The sequence below is a fragment of the Natrix helvetica genome, assembly GCF_964273705.1.
Source record: "Natrix helvetica genome assembly, chromosome: 4".
Classification (NCBI taxonomy): Eukaryota; Metazoa; Chordata; class Lepidosauria; order Squamata; family Natricidae; genus Natrix; species Natrix helvetica.
In genome coordinates, this window is record NC_138550.1 from 131,632,194 (window position 1) to 131,652,162 (window position 19,969).

A 19,969-nucleotide genomic window follows, 5' to 3' on the forward strand; every position below is an offset into this window, starting at 1 on the left:
GTTGTGGATCAGTGGGTACATTTAAATTTATGTTTTTGTTTGTTTGTTCAATCCTGCCTTTATTATTTTATAGCTAACTCAAGGTGGCAAACATACCTAATGCTATTTTCCACTCAATTCAACCCTGTGAGGTGGGTTGGACTGAGAGAGAATGTCTGGTCCAAAATCACCCACTCAGCTTTCATGCCTAAGGTTGGACTTAAAACTGCAATCTCTTGGTATCTCACCTAGTGCCTTAACCACCAGACCACAACATTTCCATAATTTGGAAAGTAAAGTACTGGACTATGTACAACAAACCATTTTATTTTCTAAAAAAGGTTCTACAGTCATATTTGATATCCAGAATCATTATTGGAAAGGCAATTTGCATTTGCAATTAAGTCCCTATCACTTTTTTAAATTAAAAGAATGTTTTAAAACAAAAATAAACATAATAGAACATGCTACTGAGACATCATTGTTATTTTGTACAGTATTGAGGATGCAAGATTTAGATTGTTTGATGTAATTTTGTTTACTTCATTTGGGATATTGTGTAGACATTGACATGGCTACACAATTGTATCTTAGTAAAGGGGATTCAGGATGGCATCAAAAGAACTTCCTACACATTCTCATCTCTGTTTTATTCATTTTTTATTTTCAATAATTATGGGCAACGTTCTTAAGTAATTCACTCCACTCCAGTATTTAATATCTATTTTCTCTGTGTGAGACATGGGAATAACTGTGATATTATTAAACAGCATAGAGGGAGTGCCATTATCTTCATCTTTAGATAGAACGGAATTATTTAATATTTCAGGCGTACAATTATGAATAGTAATAAGAAAGCTAAGACTTGTAATGCATAAAAAAATCATGCTGTAGATTTGTGCAGTTGTCCAACTGTGCAATGAATAAGCAAACGGAAATAGCCTGCAGTCTCTTCGTTTTTAGGAATATATGGCAGTGATGGAAAACGTATGGCATGTGTGCCTGAAGTGGCACACGGAGCCATGTCTCCTGGTACATGCGGTATCACCCATTGCTCCTCCAGGTTTCTGGTGCTCATGCATAGGTGATGATTAGCTGGCCTCTGTGCATGCAGCAGTGCTAGAACCTGCCAGCGAATTGTGTGCGCATGTGCGCCAGTAACCGGAAGATTTGCTGACCGGCACGCATGTGTATGCCAAAAACCGGAAGTTTATTTTCTGGCACATGCATGCCCCCTTGGCAGCTCCTCCTTTTTGGTCGCGGCCCTGACAAGGCCCACTCGGTGCCCCGTGCATGTGCTCCCTGTTTGGCACTCAGTGCCAAAAAGGTTTGCCATCACTGATATAGGGGAAGATGGGAGATAAAAGCAAAGTGCAATAAGTAAAAAAGAATAATACAGATTTTGTTAGCATCCTTTGCTGTAGCTATTTTCTCCAGGTTTTATTTTATTTTGAGCTGTGGATCAACCTAACCAAGATTAGGTTCAGCACGACTATAGTACGACTGTTTCTGCCTACCCCTTCCCCAATTATCACCATCTTCTAATTTGTTATTGATTTAATTACTGGGCTTTGTTCTTTATTTGTGCATTGTTCTGAGCTGTAGTGCATTGGCAGCCTTACACATGTAAATTATAAATAAAATAAATTAAGAATCCATAGAAAGACATTACATGAGCAAACTGCAAAATACAAAAATGCTCATCATATAAGCTTCCTGGCATTTAATATTCACAATCTGGAACAGAAAACTACATTTGATGAAAAGGCAATTTAAAACTGTTAATCTGTGTGAAATATTATACAACATCACAATATATAAGCCAATTAAATTCTAATGACTAATGGTAAAATTATTCCTCTTACTGTATTTTTTGGTCTATAAGATGCATTCCTCCCCCCATCCTGCAAAAGTGGGCAGAAATGCCTGTGTGTCTTACAGAGCAAATGTTGCTGAAGTTCCATCCACCCGCCGGCCCACACCCACCAGACTCTGCCTTCCAGCAATTTGCCTCCTTGCAGCAAAACAGCAAACAGCCTGATCAGCTTCAGCACAGCCTGATTTAGCACGAGCAGGTGATTGGCGGTTGGATCAGCCTCCCGGAATACTGCTAATCAGCTGTTCCAGGCTGTGGAGACACTGCTGCCATTGCTGTCCATTGTTTCTGCTGCCTATTTCTGCCCCCGCACACCCCATTTATGGCCTCCACTAGCCCCGTTTTCAGCCTTTGTGCATCCTGTTTTCAGCATCTGCACACCCCATTTTTGGCCTCCGTGCATCCTGTTTTTGGCCTGTTCCAGGTGACGGTGATAGGCATTGGCAATCCCCGCTGCCTGGAATGGCCAAAAATGAGACATGTGGAGACTAAAAATGGGAGGCATGGAGGCCAAATATGGGGGGGGGGGGGTTGCAGAGGCAGAAATAGGTGGCGGTGATCCCGCAACCTGGAACAGTTCTTTGTTTCAGGCAAAATTAGGGCAAGGCAGATACCTTAAACTTTATATACAGGTGCTCCTCAACTTACAATCATTTATTGTAAGCAACTGATTTGAAGTTACAACGGCACTGGAAAAATTACTTATAATCAGTCCTCACATTTATAACTTTTGCAGCATTCTGTGTGATCAAAATTGGGGCAAACGCATGTGTTTACAAAGGTTGCAGTGTCCTAACCACCATTTGCAATCTTCCTGGCCAGCTTACTATAAGCAAAGTCAATGGAGGAAGCATGATTCACTTATTAACTGCAATAATTTGCGTAACAACTGTGTGCAAAAAAATGTAAAATCGGCACAACTCATTTAACAACAGCTTTTCTTGGCAATGGAAATTTTCTCCCAATTGTGGCCATACGTCAGGACTATCTGTAGTTGAACCTCTCATTACACTCAGTATAAAAATATTGAAATATCAGTTTATCCATGGACTTAATCCTTAATCCTTAAAACCTGTTAGAATTTCTCCAATCTATAGAAAAAGGAGTAAATGCAAATTTTTTTAAAAAAAGGAAATGGGGTGAGCTAGTCATTTTCATATGGTTCCTGATTATGTATCTATTCCCATAAAGTTATGAATCTGATCTAAACATATGTCCTTTCTTTTCCCCATAAAATAGAAATAACATCCATGTTATCACATCAAATACATGCATCCATCTATTTGGGGAGCAATGGCCTCTTTTGATGGACACTATCTGTTAAATGCAATTGTGGAAAGTAGTCATTCAACATAAATTTTGTGAAGCTGGAGAAAAGGAAGCTTTGTGAAGTGTGAAATGCACCTACAGTAACAAAATAAGATTACCTTTGATCTCTTTTTCCCACAAGTGTCATATTTATAGGGGGATGGTCAACCTATTGCTGTCCAACTGAGATCAGATCTTTTACCATGCTGGCAAACACTGATGAGATTTGAGGTTCAACAGCACCTAGAAGCCCTATTACCTCCTTCCCTCCTCTTCTCTTTTGCTTTTCCAGGAAAAAATAGATAATGTGTTTACTCTTTTCTTTTCCTGTACAAAAGACTTTGTTGCTCAATGTATTGAGCAAGAAAGTGTTTCCTGAACACTTTCTGAATTTAAGATTCAGCTTTGCAACATTCGTTTATAAACGGAAAGCTTTGTGGTGGTAATTCTTTTTTTTTAAAAAAGCAAACATAAATGAAAGGAAGACTGGCAACAAATGTCACAGAACTCATTTTGTCAGATGGTTAATGAGGTAGAAGAGATGTTTCAGATCTTGAGGTGTTTTTTTTTTTAGCAGTGAAATCCAATTTAAAATTCCCTCACTATGAGATTTTAATTTTCCTTTCTCAGATAGATTTTACATCTAGATTATAATTTACCACAAAAGCTTAGTAAAACTAAGAGAAGACAATGGTCCGAACATATTTATTATATTGAAATATAATTCAATATTGAAATACTACATATACAGTCGCTTACAAAGGTAGCTATGAGATAGTCTACAACCAAAATACTCATATACTTTGGCCACCTAATGAGAAGGAAGGACTCACTGGAGAAGAGCCTAACCTGGGAAAGATTGAGGGCAAAAGAAGGGGACGACAGAGAATGAGGTAGCTGTATGGAGTCACCGAAACAGTAGGTGTGAGCTTAAATGGACTCCAGGAGGTGGTAGAGGATAGGAAAGCCTGGAGGAATGTTGTCCATGAGGTCATGATGGGTTGGGCACGACTTCGCAACTAATAACAACAACAACCAAAAAAAGCCAGAGGATCTCATTTTGCAATCAAATGCAATTGGAATACAGGGGTGTCTGTTGTTGGAAGCGGGGCGAGTGTCAAAAGCTGACTGTGACCATGTGATTAAAACTCTACCTCACATGTTAAAAAATGGGCCAGGGCTACAAGCATGTAGGCATGGCCCCCGTCTTGAAGATTTTGACCACTTCGGCCGATGCTCCTGCGGGAAGGTATGTATTATTCCGTGCTACATCAACTCATCCTAGTAGTCACTCCACATATTTACAGATTTTAGAATTAAGGAAATCACACTATTGTTTTCTTTTCCACTTGACCTAACTAGTCATAGGTCACCGATGCACCATCATGGTTACTTATTTTAGTAAGCTTGTTCTAATATTTCTGTTGCATGAGCCATAACCCCGAAATTTGTTAAACAGTATAATTTTTAATGCAGACTTATCTGACATCAAGTCCCAATAAAATTGCACCAAATTATTCTGGAGTAAGCATGCAGGGGATTTGGATGCATACCTAACATTTAGGTCCAGGTAATTCGCATATCTGCATATTTGTATGTATTATGCTTTCTTACTTGTTCACACAGATTGACTGAGCATCTTGAAGTTTTGTTTCATACAAACCTTGCCTAAAGGCTCAAGGCTTTGGTTGCATACCCAATACAAATACAAATCAAACAAGATGGGTTATGCAGGCCCCCTAGTGCCAAACATGTTACAGCACATTAAAGAAAAAGAGTTTATGATGTTTATAAAATGATACAGCTTGTAGTGGAATCAGTGAAAGTCACAATGGACAGAAAAACTCTATAATTCAGTCCTTAATTGAAGCAGATGTTCAGATAAAGTCAAGCATGTTTTTACAAGCATTGTCTGGCCTAGCTCTCTTTCAGATAGAGGTGCTAGTAACTTGGTGATGTCCAGCTGGCTGGTTAAGCTCCCATCAGCCACAGCCAAGATGGGAAGGGAAGTTGTCTTCCAACATTTACTCCGTATTAGATGTGTACGGTAAACACAAACCTCAGTAAGGTAGTTTGAGGAGTGACATAATGGTGATAATAAAGGCAGATATCCTAACCCAATAAACAAACAAGAAAAAAAATGTGCCTCATTGCTTAGTTTATGGTGAATCGTATAGTGAAAAATCCTGATCTCCTGGACCCTTTCAAACATTTTGACAGTTGAAACCTATCACTTCTCTTCAAAGAAACTTAGCATTCTATTTATAGATCTAGTAACAAGAGCTGAAAGGATGTACCCCGCCCTTTTAAAAAAAAAAGCACCAATTTTCAAAACAAAGCTGTAAGTACCATTTTTTAAACATCTGAATTAGCTATCTTTTCTTCTCCACTTTTATCAAAATTATCCATATGGAATAGCAAGTAGCATGGAGACATGCTAAGAAGGTACAGTAGGAAAAGAAATGTACGCATTTCATTCTTAAAAGCACTATTAAGTCGCATTTCCTTTATTGTACAGCAATAAACATATTTCAGCAAAGAATACAAGGCCATATGATCAAAGTCAAATATATGGTGAAAGAATAAAATTGAGTAACTGTATTAAATTAAATAAACTTTATAACACTTAAAATACATTCACACTTACTTCCTGTCATTTAGTCATTCAGGTTTGGTCTTTTAATACGGGAACCAAGTTTTTTAACAGCCCAAAGGACCGCAATAATATTGGTTTATCCCAGTTTTGGGAGGAAGGGGGGGGCAGGGAAATGAGGCGAATTACAATTTTTTAAAGACCATTCTAAAACTTAACGCATTATCCTTTATTTCATGTTTTGGAAGACCTTATCAAGTTTGTGTAATCACTATAATCAGAAGGGCTGCAAAACAACCACAACAAGAAAACAAATCAAAGCACAATTTGTGGATCATGCCTTGTCCATAGGCTATTACAATATATTAATGAAATGTAGATACAAAAAGTGCAATTATAAAAATACAAAAAATAACCCTATATATCTTTTTAAAAGGCTGATCTTGAACTCACATTAATAGCATCATCAACATGAAAGGTTTTTATATTCACATAAAGAAAACGTCGGGGAAAAATCTATGAGGTTTTTTTCCCCATAGGCTACACTAGCAGAATCTCATGTATTTATGATATTAGCATAATATTTTATCCAAGAAGAGAATTTCAGTCACAAATACTTTATATATCAAAATACAGATCTAGTTTTCTAAATTTGCATATTTGTTGTATTATATGAAAACCCTGTTAATATTTGATAAAGTGGAATGTTTCACTTCAGTACTCAGGGTAATGTAGACTGCCCCTAAGCATATTTAGCACTCTAGTTATTAAACAGTTATGACAAATCTTAGAAAACCACAGATCTTAACTGCATTAATTGTGAATAAAACCAAAACCTTTTATGGGGAAAATCTGGTCCATCTTAAAATAAGATGACATCTTAGAAGGAGGATTCTCTGAGCTTCAAATTTTTGTAGAAACAGTATTTTAAGTAGAAAACCGCAAGCACCATTAATCTATACGAATGATATTAATTGATAGAATCCTGGAATGGAATGAAAGTCACTTTCAAGCAACCGCTTTATAGCTTTCAGCTTGGGTCAACCTGAAATACTGAGTTTCTATTTCGAGAAGGCTGGGATGCAGCTGAAAGGTAAATTGAGTGACTTTTTCCCATTGTGGATAAGTTTTAGGAGTAGAATGCCACCTGAAATTTTGTGAGCATCCTCAAAGACAAACATGCATCTGAAAATATTTGCCCTGTCCATTCAAATGTCTCATGAGGTTACCAGCTGGCAGAGTACAAGGGGAACTGCTGCCTGAAGCCCCCAAAGCAAAGTTTAACTTAATCCTCCATAAGAAGATGCCTCTCAGATGTACCAGGACTTCAGGTTTCATGATCCCTAGAAGATTCATGTATAGAATGGGTTTGGAAACAATGGGTGTGCTTAGTATGAGTTATCTCCATAGCATTATACAAATCCAATCAGTTTAAAGTGCAGGGACCACACAGGAAGTGATTACGAAGTAGAAAGCAAAGAAGGTGATTAAAATGTAGGGGAGAGAAAACTAATGAGGCTCAGAGATCATCTATCTGTGTCATAATAGTAAACTTTGTAGAAAATACATGTACATCAGTGAATTTGTGGCAATAGTTTCTTTTAAAAAAAGAGCAAAATCATTTTTAAAGTGCTGCATTATTCCAAGAAAAATGTATAAAAGTAATGAATCTCAAAAAAGGGGGATTAAAAAATACAACATTGTTTGGGTGGATAATGATGTTTACTCTAAACACTCAAACAACATGCTAGGATACAAGGGAGATATAAGAAAAGGAAGGGACTTGAGAGCAATTGGCAGGTTGATGATATGAAATTAAAAAGGCATTCCAGTGAGAGGCTCAGAATGTGGAAAACTGTCTCCAAGGAGAAACCTTGTCCTTTATTCAAGAACGGGTTACCTGAGAATTTTTATATCATACTGTTCCTTAATGGACAGAAACAACTATAGCAGAAGTTCTTTGATCGAAGAGGAGAAGTCCTCACTCCCATTGACATTATAAAGCCATCCTCTTCAACTTTTCCCATTAAATAAGAGTTTTAAATGAACACAAATAGTTAAGTGCAATTTCTCAAATGAAATATGTGCAATTAATGAAAACATAAAGATAAACTACATATAATGCTATATAATGCTGGACTGTTTACCAATTCGAGATATATAAAGATCAGAACAATGTGAGTTCTACTGAGGATTTGTCCCTTGAGGACTTGTCCCCCCCTTTGCCAAGCCTGTAATAATAGGAAACAGTAAATCAAATCCTGTATGATTTACTGTAACCACCAAACTAACAAGTACTGTTCCATTCCTAGTTATTGAACCCATAAGGGGTTTATGCTTCAATTGAACAGTTATTGGGGACACTCAGAAGTATTCCTGCACAAGGTTCATGGAATTCAGGGCTTTCACAACAAGCTTTTAGTGTCAAGTTGCAGCAGAAGGTTTTTCCAAATTCATCGCTTTGGAACATGAATGATTCTACAGAAAGGAATGGAAAGGGTAAGTTCTACAAAGACCTACACACAATCTGAATTTTTGCTCTTACAATACACTGTATCAATTTAAACAGAGATATCAAATCATTTTAAAATCTACTTATGTTCTTCTTCAGGCTGGCAATTTAATCAAAAAAGTACGCTTGGTCAAAAGATGAAAAGGTCCCAGTGTAGAGAGGATTAAAATTATAAATCAGTGCATCAGTTTCAGCCTTTTTGCTGGAAAAATGGTGATTGCTCTTCCGGGCTGCAAAATATTGGACAAATATGAATTATTTCATGTCCTCATCTTGTACAATCCCAATTCTTTTATTAACATTATTCTTAGAGACTCTAATACTAAATATAATCCAGAAATTTCCCTATTACTACAGTTTAGAGGATATGTCCCAGACTTAAAGCTCTCTTTCTTCTTTCAACCTGCCTTCCTTGTAGCTTCTGTGAAACACCATGTTTAAAGAGAACAGGGGAAATGTATTTGACTGAAATTAGCATTGAAAATCTCAGCTTTATATTGGGTAAAAAGTAGGTGTCTTTTTCACAAAAGACAAGCAACTGGTCAGAACTTATTGTGGAATAAGTCTTGCTCAGTGTAGTTGAAGTAAAATATAATTTTCAATATTGCAGCCCCCATATCTAGCCATTCAGTTAAGTAATAAAAATACAATCTATGAAATATGCTATATTGCCAACAAATATTCCATTAATATGAATTTCATATTTGCGGTACAAGCACCGATAAAACATAATGATTTTCTTTTTCTTTTTGCTCTCTTTTTTTAAAGAAATGTTTCATTATATCCACTCATATCCCTTACCAAGGTTACTTACCTTCATTGACTAAGAAGTTAGCTAGGAAAAATGTTACTTTTATAGATGCTGGAGAATGTGGCATGCCAGTTGAATTTTTCCATTCAAATGGATTTTTTTCTGGATGCCACTGGACACCATAAATAGGGTATCTGTAAGCTACAAAAACAGAAAAGCTAAATTACCAAACTTATCCACCTTATCATCTTCAGAGACAAGTTGCTTGATGTCAAGACGGGGTGCGGGGGGGGGGATGTAAATTTAATAAATGAAACTTAATAACTAAATAAATAGGACTGAAGAGCGGAATCTCAAAATTATCAGCCAATGTACTGCTCAATAACTCTTCATAAAGTAAGAGTCTATGTTGTCAAAATGGCTATATTGAAGGGAATTCTTATTACAGAAGCTTTCATGACAATGTCTCTTTTCAGTCTTGATTGTAAAGACTAACAGGTCTACTCTTTAAAAATTAGAATATAGACCAGAGACCACTGTGCCATCCGTTCCAGTATTGTCTGTTTTGGCAGTAGCTTCTTTGCTCACTTGATCACTTGAAATATGATCATTTTTACCTAAAGGTATAGAGTTAGTGCTCTATTGCTTAAATTATGGTACTACTGAGCACCACTCTTTTAAAAATGCAATTAAGAAATAGTAGTATATACTACTAATTTAACTAAACTAACATAAATTAACAATATAATAATTCTAATTTGATAACACTTTCATTGGTCAATAATCTGAAAAGTAGAGAATATACCTTCACTGAATATGAGAACATTTGCAACTGTCTTCTTCCACCGGAGGTTTACTTGATGAAGTACAATTTACATTAACTTCCACTAACATAAGCATGCCATAAGAGCATGATAAGAGTTTTAGTCAGACACATATGAAAGTACACAAATCAGGGAGAATAATAGACGATGGCCACAGAAAATTTCAGAGTCATGTTTTCTTCAGCCTTCCTATTTCCTCCACTAATGTAAAATCTGTAAAATGACATCATTCTGTTGCATGTTTTCTAATTCTTTGTTTTCTTTGTAAAAATAGAATAGTGGAATGCAATGACCTCACAATAAACACAATAAAACATGCAGTTTTAAATGTATAAGGAAAAGACAGAGGTAGAATAACCTCTGGAATCCATCTTATATTATTTGAACAAATGGGTCCTTCTTCTTTACTGTGACCACAGTGTAGGGATAGAGGAAAGGTTATGTAAAGACATGCGCAGCAAACTGCCATGACCTCAGTAACTGGTTACCTCTTAACCTATGAGCTCACCTAAGTAGCAGAACCAGGCACTACCAGGAACTATTGAGTTATGTGAGATTCTACCCTGGGTGGGATGTTCTTAGAGATTGACAAGGAGAATAAATTGACAAGGAGAGTATGCCAATTACAATGCTGTTGCTATATGTTCATTGCTTTGCTTGTAAAAGCTGTATAAAAAGAATAAACCTCGCGAAGGCAGGGAGGCATTTTGGAATGAACCCCGTATGACTGATTTCTGAACCCATCACCACAGCAGTTTCTGTGACCTTCAGCAGATGTTTTGAAGTGGGTAGAAAAGAAAGAGAAAACCTATTCCACCATGTTGTCAGTACAAAAACTGTTTCACTAATAGGCTGCCCGTGCAGTGGCTACAATTTTTAGTTCTAGACAGCATTTAGAAATTAATTAGGTTATTACCTTCCATGGTGGATATGAATTCCACATTATGAAAATTAGTTGTTAAGATCTTATAAAAGTTGCGCAGTTTCTCATTTTTTGTGTAATTCTGTAAAAAAGAAGGTAATCATGATTTAGACTAATTTTTAAAAACATTTTTTTATCTGCATCATTTTAATAAGGACAAGCCAATATCACAATTTCTCTGTGGTGCCCAGGCGGATCCCTTTTCCAACTTTGCACCAACTTATGTTTGGCCTTCAACCCACCTAATGTGTCTCTAATGCACCTTGAGACCAGAGACAGGTCTCATGAAAGTAGAGGCAAGAGTATGGGCAACCATATTCAACTACTAGGTAACTACTCTTTCCCCCTCTTGGTCTTGTCCAAATAACTAGGTGGGATGATTTTCAATTCACATGGGGGGCAAAACAGTGACAACTAAAATATCATCATTGGGATTCTTTCTTTCTATTCAGCATGGGATATGATCAGGCCAAAGCTCTCAATAAACAGCATTTATCAGATGCAGAGTACCAATTGGACCTAGCCAGGTTCCCAACCTTTATCAACTATGAGTCCAATAGGTAGTCTGCTTCCCCTCATGGCATATTTAACAAACCTTCAAGTACCTAACTACCCAAGGGTCTTTACTCTGACAAAATGTCAGGCCTTCTCCTCAGCTGTACTTGAAAGCTAATACAGGGAGATTCCCTACCCAAAAAGACAACATCTCTATGACTCTGGATATGTATAAACTACAGAACATGTTCTTCTACAATGCTTATATTAAAGAGATATTCATACTAGCCTCATTTCGCCATTATTGCATACATACTCAGGATATCAATCCTGATACAACATACAATGGTGCCATATTCTTCACACTTAAAATTATGTCAGACCTGTGCCACAAATCCAGTTTCATGAGCAGCTAGACCAGGGGTGTCAAACTCACAGGCCGCAGGCCGGATGCGTCACGTGCTAGCCCCACCCTGCCCGGTTTAGCAAAGGGGTAAAAAGTCCCAATACGCCACGTGATAACGCCATGACGATGCGAGCTTGACACCCCTGATCTAGACCATCATTACATAATGTATTCTATTATGATAAATCTATTTTGCCAGGCTTTTTAATGCCCATTTATTATTCCTACCCCTCCTTTTAGACTTTTTTATACTTTTTATTTAGCTTTTTTTGTAACTTTATTTTTGCATTTTATATTTTTTTATGCTTTTAAATTCCTTGTATACCCTTCCTCCTTATGCTTGTCTTTGACCGCAATTGACAAGAAATTACCTGAATGGAGAGGCTCCAGAAATGAAAGTGTGAAGATACAGGCTCTGAAGCTAACAGTTCATATATCTCTTCAGGAAAATCCCGGAACATCTTACTGTGGTTTGAAGCTTATTTCCAAAAGCAAAACAAAATGAAACACTACTCATCAACATCAAGAAGAGCAATGATTGGGTTCAAATTCTAAATTTAATAAATATGCAATGATTGGGTTCAAATTTTTCAAATTCAAATTCTGCATACCACAATTTGTAAACTGTAGTTGTTATATTCACCAACTTGCTAAGTCAAAATGCAACATCTTATCCTATGCTTTACTGAATTGTGTCAACCAATATTGCCAATTGACTGCTAGGCATTCTTTTGCTTGCTCAGATTTGGACTGGAGACCAAAGTCAAGCCTCTGTCCTTCTTGGCAGATGGCCACTTAACCTTCCTGCTGCAGAGATTTGTGTCAAATGCTTAATACAATACAATACAATACAATACAATACAATACAATACAATAGTAGAGTTGGAAGGGACCTTGGAGGTCTTCTAGTCCAACCCCCTGCCTAGGCAGGAAACCCTATACCGTTCCAGACAAATGGCTATCCAACATCTTCTTAAAGACTTCCAGTGTTGGGGCATTCACAACTTCTGGAGGCAAGCTGTTCCACTGATTAATTGTTCTAACTGTCTAACTGTAATTATGCCCAGCAGCCAATCCAGAGGGACATATTTAACATGCTCATATATGAAGATAGTGATAGATAATGAAAGATAGATAATGAGATCCTGAATGGGACTCTGAATTTTCCTATTCCTCATTCAGCTTTTATACATTGAAAGTATTAGTGTCATTATTATTCAAATATATTGCCTTTAATACATAGTTTAAAACAATTCCTTGTAAACAGCTTTTCAATTTAATCAAGAAAATGATAACCCACATATTTCTGAAGAAATGAGTGTCACAACAGTAGGGAGCTAGAAATTATACTGCATTATTCCTAACTCAGTCCTGCTGTCATTAAATGGAATGTATGACTTAAGTGTCTCTTTCCTATTTCTATTCTGAACAAGCAGAAACTTCTGTTTTTAGAGCAAAAAGGTATTGTCAGCATAGCGGTTGAGTACTTTTGAGCTTGACTAGATTTGGACTAGATTCAGAAATTAGCCACAAGATAGAAGCAGAAAGACACTGATTCACCCAAATACTGTACAAATACAGTATTTGTATATACAGTTCTCTGCTTTAACTCTGAAAATATTATATTATTAGGAAAAACTACTGAATATGCTGAGCTCTGTCAAGAATTCTTATTGTATTTCTATTACAAACAGCTAAGGAAATGCAGCTATTCTGTTCGCTTTCATAGGGGAAAGGTTAACCGTCCTGCGTCATGCATTCCTCAAACTATTACTTCATTGAGCTATAGAATTCATTAATGCCTCAATTCTATGATCTTCAGCAGAACTTAGATCATGTTCTATTGGCTAAAACATGTGGATTTTCACCTTGAGTAAGATTCAGTGGCATTGTGAAGCCATTTGTATTGGTCCGAACGAGCAAGTTTTCTCCACTCGTCAGATAGGTGAGCAATTGGTGTCCTAGGCATGTCCCCCAAATGGGAAAGTAATCTTTTTTATCATTGGCCTAGAAAATGGCAATGGGAAAAAATGACCAGGTCAATACACAAGATCATAGGCTAATCACCAAATGTTTTGAATTATAACATCCATCAATCCCAATCAGCAGTCATCACATTAGAACTATATTTGACCTCCAAAACCATTCAGGAAGGAAAACCTTCATTCTCTATTAAAACAACAAAGCAGTCTAGACATGACAGAGCATATTTTGCCTTGAGAGACAAAAGGGGGGATATAAATCAAGCAAACAAGCAAAATTAAATTAACACAATTAACTGTAGCTTTGAGAACAGAGTAGATGAGTGTGGGCAATCGTTCCACAAGTAGCGTTTCTTAATTGAATTGACATATTTTCTTTTCAAAGATCAATGTCCAGTTGCTCATAATTAGCAGAAACATAAGCATTGATTCGCCCAAATCCTGTATTAAACTAATACAGGCTAAAATGAGGCTAAGGGCAAAGGGAATTTAACATGCTGTTGTAAGATAATAGGATTTATTTTTGAAATGCGTCTATCAGAACTATTTCATTTACATGTATCACACACTCATCAAGATAACCCTGTTTTACATAGTAGATATATCAATTGAAGCACACACACTTCTATTAACTATTGAAGCACACACCTTTATTGACAAGATTATGCAAGCTGAAAGATGTATAAACATGACTCACCTACAGCCTTCATGTCTCAAACATTAATGCAGCTTGAACTTGAATGCTAGAACACTTACCTCTAGTGCTTTTGTATAGAATATTTTAGCCACTCTGGAAAATTCAGAAGTTTCAAGATCAACACCACCTCCCGGAAAAAGTATTCTAAGAAAATATGGTTACAACAATTTGATTATCAAGACCAACGTCCCAGCTGATTTCAGTTAAATGAGGGTTATAAAGGAAGACCTTTTAATATAGACAACAAACTACAGCAGTAAATGCAACTTAAGCTTTATTTCAGCTTCTTCTTTAATAAGGCTATAGTTTGTTTATTACTCTAAAAGTCCAATGTCTAAAAGGTCTTCGCAGTTCTAGTCTGCACTTACTTTAAATGCAAACTAAAATATAGTTCAACAGCAATCAATGTTATATTCATTAAAAGAGTCAGCTAAACATATGAACAACCATTCTGGAAACATACAGTATTTAACTTTGGGCTAAGAAACATTCAATCCTTCATAGATCGTACTTCCAAACTTCCTGCATTGTTAAAATGTTGCAAACGCTCCCTGATATACTCCTATTTGCATTGCTACAATTTATTATTCTCAGTAATGTAAAGGTAAAGGTAAAGGTAAAGGTTCCCCTGGCATTTATGTGCTAGTTGTTTCCGAATCTAGGGGGCGTTGCTCATCTCCGATTAAAAGCCAAAGAGCCAGGGCTGTCCAAAGACGCCTCCAGGGTCATGTGGCCGGCATGACTAAATGCCGAAGATGCACAGAACACTGTTACCTTCCCACAAAAGGTGGTTCCTATTTTTCTACTTGCCTTTTTATGTGCTTTCGAACTGCTAGGTTGGCAGAAGCTGCAAGTAACTGGAGCTCACTCCAGAACGCGGCGCTAGGAATTCAAATCACTGAACTGCCGACTTTCTGATCGACAAGCTTAGCATCTTAGCCACTGAGCCACCGCGTCTTTTTTATTTATCAATACTTTACAAGTTTTCTCAAATTGTGTTTCTTATAAGGAAGGCTGTTCTTTAGAATAGTCATCCTATGAATTTTCCTGGCTGGAAACTAAAATCAAGATCTTCAGTACCATTTTCATATCTTGATACTCCTTCCCCTGTAACTAACTTTACTGTTATACTTACCCATTTATAGAACGGAATATCTCATCATACTCTTCATTGGAACGATTCAATCTATAATAATTCAAATGAAAATGTCTAGCATGAGTATGTATCATTCCAATGTTAGATTAGAATTGCCTTAGTCATTAAATGCAAATAAAATTCATCTTTAGTAATACCAGAATGGTTACTTTATATGAATCACCTACTCAAAATAAAAGTTACTATTCTTCTCACAGATTGACTAGAAAGTGAAATGAATTACACATATGGATTATGATGGAGGAAGCCTGAATTTAAACTGATCACTGAATCACTTTGGAATACTAATAATTTTTCTATTGGTATTGTAATATTTTTAACGGGATTATTGCAAAGGCAATAATCTCCAAAGCAGCATATATGACTACTCCTGGATTTTCCATCTTATCTTCAGAACAATCTCAGAGATAATGATTAACTCCAGTGATTTTTTGGTTCAGTGGGTGAATATATTTATATCCTTTTCTTTAGGACCTTAAAGCAGTGTGGATGCGCTTCCTCCTCCATTCGCCTCCACAACAACTCTGTGAGGACAGCTAAACTAAAAGGAGTCAGCTTCCATGCCTAAGGTGGACTTGAACATGGTTTTCCCCAATTCTGGTCCACCATTTTAACCACTGCACCACATAGGATCTCACTATGATGAGTTTCTGAATATAAATTTGAATGTAGACATTCCTATTCCTAGTTCAAGACTCTAATTACTACATATTACATCATATGTGAGTGATGTAATACCAAGAAGTATTACAGTATTTAATTCCAGTCCTGAAGACTGATATTACAGTTATTAAGCAGCTTATTCACAACAGCTGCTTCTAATTCCTCAACATTGAATATTAAGTCCTAAGTACGTTTCTGTGTGATATTATTCAGTATCAAATGGTATCTTGAAGACAAATTTAATTATATGTTTTTTTATTTCTGGCATATCATGGGAGCAGATAGTTCTTAGCAGCTTACCGTACTGGTATTACTCTTGCTCCAGCTGATTCGATGAATTTCACATAAGAAGCAGCAATGTAAGAACTTCCAAACTTCTGAAAATTTTCAAAAGTTTCCTGAGCTAATATTCCTAAACCACCCAGAAAAAGAGAGAATGTATATTATACGTTTGTGCCACTCTAAGACTGTACATAGAGGCTGATGTTAAAATAGTAGAGCTGTATTATTGATATATTTCACAGTATTCAATAATTGTCTGAATCCTTTCAAAAATAAATCTATCTCAGCATCACATGTTGTGCTGTGCAATAGGAATGTCAGATGTTTCTACTGAAACTTGAGAACATGGTGCTTTTCAAATCTTTTGGACTACTGCATTTAATTCCCAGTCAGAATGGCTGACTGGGATTCTAGAAACTTTGGTCAGACCACTTGGTTGCCATTAACTTTTAAATACATTTTTTAAAGAAATCCAGCTTGTTTAAATATGATCTTTGACTAGCTTTGTTCTTCAAAATTTAGTATAAAGAAAGCAGATCTCAGTAATCATTTTACCATTTGTGGTGCGTGTTTTTTATATTGATTCTAAGAAAGAAACTGGACATTCTCCTTTATTTTACTTAGGATGTGTACCCGAACAAGGTGAAATCCTTTCAATATTTTCCAGTAAATGATGCAATGTCACAGCATGATCCATTGCACAACCATTAAAAAGAGTCATCTGCTCAAAACATTCCCAGACACCAGCTCAACAGGCCTTCACTCAATGCTGAGTCTGACACTTCTTCGTTCCAAGATTTCAGCGACACAGTAAAGAGGTGATAAGAAATAAAATAGCAACTTTAAACAGGAATAGATTAAAATCACTAACAATTTTATAAATTCACTTTAAACTGAGACAGGTAGTCCTCGACTTACAACCACAATTGAGTCCAAAGGTTCTGTTGATAAGTGAGAAAAGTGTTAGGGGACTTTTGCCCCATTTGAAGACCTTTCTTGCCACAGTTGTTAAATGAATCACAGTAATTGTTAAGTTAGTAACACAGCTAAGTGTACCTAGTGTCCTCATTGACCTTGCTTGTGAGAGGGTCACAAAATGTGATCACATGACCCTGGGACACTGCAACTGTACAAATATGAGTCAGTTGCCAAGTGTCTCAATTTTGATCATAAGACTATGGGGGTGCTACAATGGTCATGTCACTTTTTAGTGCCATTGTAAGTCGAGGGTATCTCTTCCAAAAATAAAAAGTATATAATACTTTTATTATACTATCTATGTCATATATTTGATGGCAATACAATAGGAGCCAATACAATAGATATATTGACTACAATTTCCATAATTCTCAGACACTGTGGAATTAGAGTGATTATAGTTCAAAATATTTGAAGAGCAACAGGGTTGATTTGACGAAATATAATACAATATCAAAATGACTGAGATTTTGTATCATATTATAAAATGTTTTAGAAACATCATTTTGTACTTGAGCTCCAAAACTTAATCTGTATGGTCCTTGGTGCTGTCTGAGATTGGTGATTTTCTTGCAGATGTTTCATTACCCAAACTAGATAACATCGTCAATGCTAGAAAGTAGTAGTCTTTGCTCTTATTTTTATATATTAGTGCTTTTCCCTGTCAATGTTGATGGGAGTCGTTCCTTCATTAGGTTGTTGTTTATTGTTAGTCTATGTCAGTAGTTCCTTGATTGGGGTATTGTTTACTTTTTGATTGTTGGTCTAGAGTTGTAAATCAATGTCTTTATAGCTGCTATGCATTCATATATTTATTTTAGGCCTTTGCTTGTGAGCTGCAAAGCTTAATTTCCTATTTATCACTATCCCATTATGTTCCTCATCAAAATCCCAGAAAGCATTTGAGGATGTAAAGTTGGAAACAAAATATATGGACAATGAAATAATTTTGGATCAATTTAATCAGATCAATCCAAGTGCCTTCTCATTCTAGAAGGTGGATGATTGGTATTCACCTAGAAGGTGGATGATTAGAGTTCATTTTTTGTCATTTTTGCCTGTTCTTCATAACTTAGAACAATCTAGTTATGTATATTGCTGCTCCAACTGTCTCTGTGCCATCTCCCATTGCTTTTCCTTTCTACAGTTCTTTCTAGCAGCGTCCTTTGTATATTGCTGTATCTGATATGTGCTAAATATTTCAATAAAGGTGGGTCTTTTATCACTCCAAGGGATTTTCAGGATCCAAGAATGAATCACAAATATTTCATTTCATGTTTGATTTTATTTTATATTTTTAAACTCTCATATTCTAACCTACCTCCAACCACATCCATTGAGGTTATATTTCCTTTATTTAATATTGGCACAACAGAGGAAAACAGATAGAACAACACCACATCTATCCAGACTATTCCTATTCATGCCTTACGCACTTCTTCCAAGAAGCCAATGTAACGGATTTCAGTGGAGGAATAAATAGAATAGAATAGAATTCCTTATTGACCAAGTGTGTTTGGACACACAAGGAATTTGTCTTTGGTGCACATGCTCTCAGTGTACATAAGGAAGATAAAATACATTCATCAAGAATAAAAAGATACAACACTTAGTGATGGTCAAAGTTACTAATAATTTAAATAATAACAATTAATAATAATTTAATAATTAAATTTAATAATATAATAATAATAAAATAATAATAATGTACTAGCTGAAGTAAGGTTAAGGACAACCAAAGGAAGAATCACAGCGAAGACTCAGAAGATGCTGTCATTTGAGCCACAGAGCCCCAAGGAAGACTATAAAGATTTCTCTTTCTCTTCCTCTCGCCCTTCCCTCTATCCACCTCTCCCCATTCTTCCTCTTTCTCAACACTGAAAGCTCTGAAGTCCTGGGTGGCTAACTGTCAGCTTCGCTGCTCCTGCAATATCAACGCCCTTCTACTTACCAATAATCGGTCGCTCGTTCTCACTCCGCAACACAAAGGAGACCGCGGAGCAGCAGCAGAAGGCGAGAAGCCCCCAAGCCCCGAGAACTTGCAGCCCCCTCGCCATAGCTGGCGTTCGCCCAGCTCACTTGAATGCAGCTCAGCCCTCGAAATAAGCCCGCTCCGAGACGCGAGCCAGCTTTTTGCAGCCGCGCCCACTTGTGATGTCTCTCCGCCACCAATGGCACGCTGGGAAATGTAGTCTAAGAGGGAACCGGTCTTTTCGCCTTCCGGCTAGAACTCTCATTTTGTTCCTTCTCAGAGAATGTTGTTTTGAATAAATGAAAAAAAAGATTTGTGTGGATATTAGGGAGCTTCAAAATTTGTATTGGGGAATGGATTTTTCTGCCCGCTCAAGAAGTAAGGATATTCCGTGAAAATTAAGACAAAGTTCCAAACTACTGTCCTCAAAATTGATTATATAAATGGTATTGCAGGAGGTTATTTTATCATAGCTTGAGTGTATAAACATCGACGATCAACTGCTGCAACTAATAGAGTGCACCCTAATAAAAGTGGGCATGCCAACAGAAAAGACTAATAAAATTAGTAGTA

General features: G+C 36.6%; 1 protein-coding gene across 1 annotated transcript; it reads right to left on the reverse strand.

Moving 5' to 3' along the window:
* Positions 1–5,634: 5,634 nt before the first annotated feature.
* On the reverse strand, positions 5,635–19,556 carry GGH (gamma-glutamyl hydrolase). Its single transcript, XM_081951172.1, has 9 exons — positions 19,376–19,556; positions 16,465–16,576; positions 15,481–15,531; positions 14,405–14,489; positions 13,535–13,673; positions 12,038–12,144; positions 10,760–10,847; positions 9,083–9,220; positions 5,635–8,498 (listed from the first exon to the last, which is right to left on the reverse strand). The coding sequence occupies exons 1-9, from the start codon at positions 19,479–19,481 to the stop codon at positions 8,377–8,379; spliced, it is 948 nt and encodes a 315-aa protein (XP_081807298.1). The 5' UTR covers positions 19,482–19,556; the 3' UTR covers positions 5,635–8,376.
* Between the last annotated feature and the right edge of the window lie 413 nt (positions 19,557–19,969).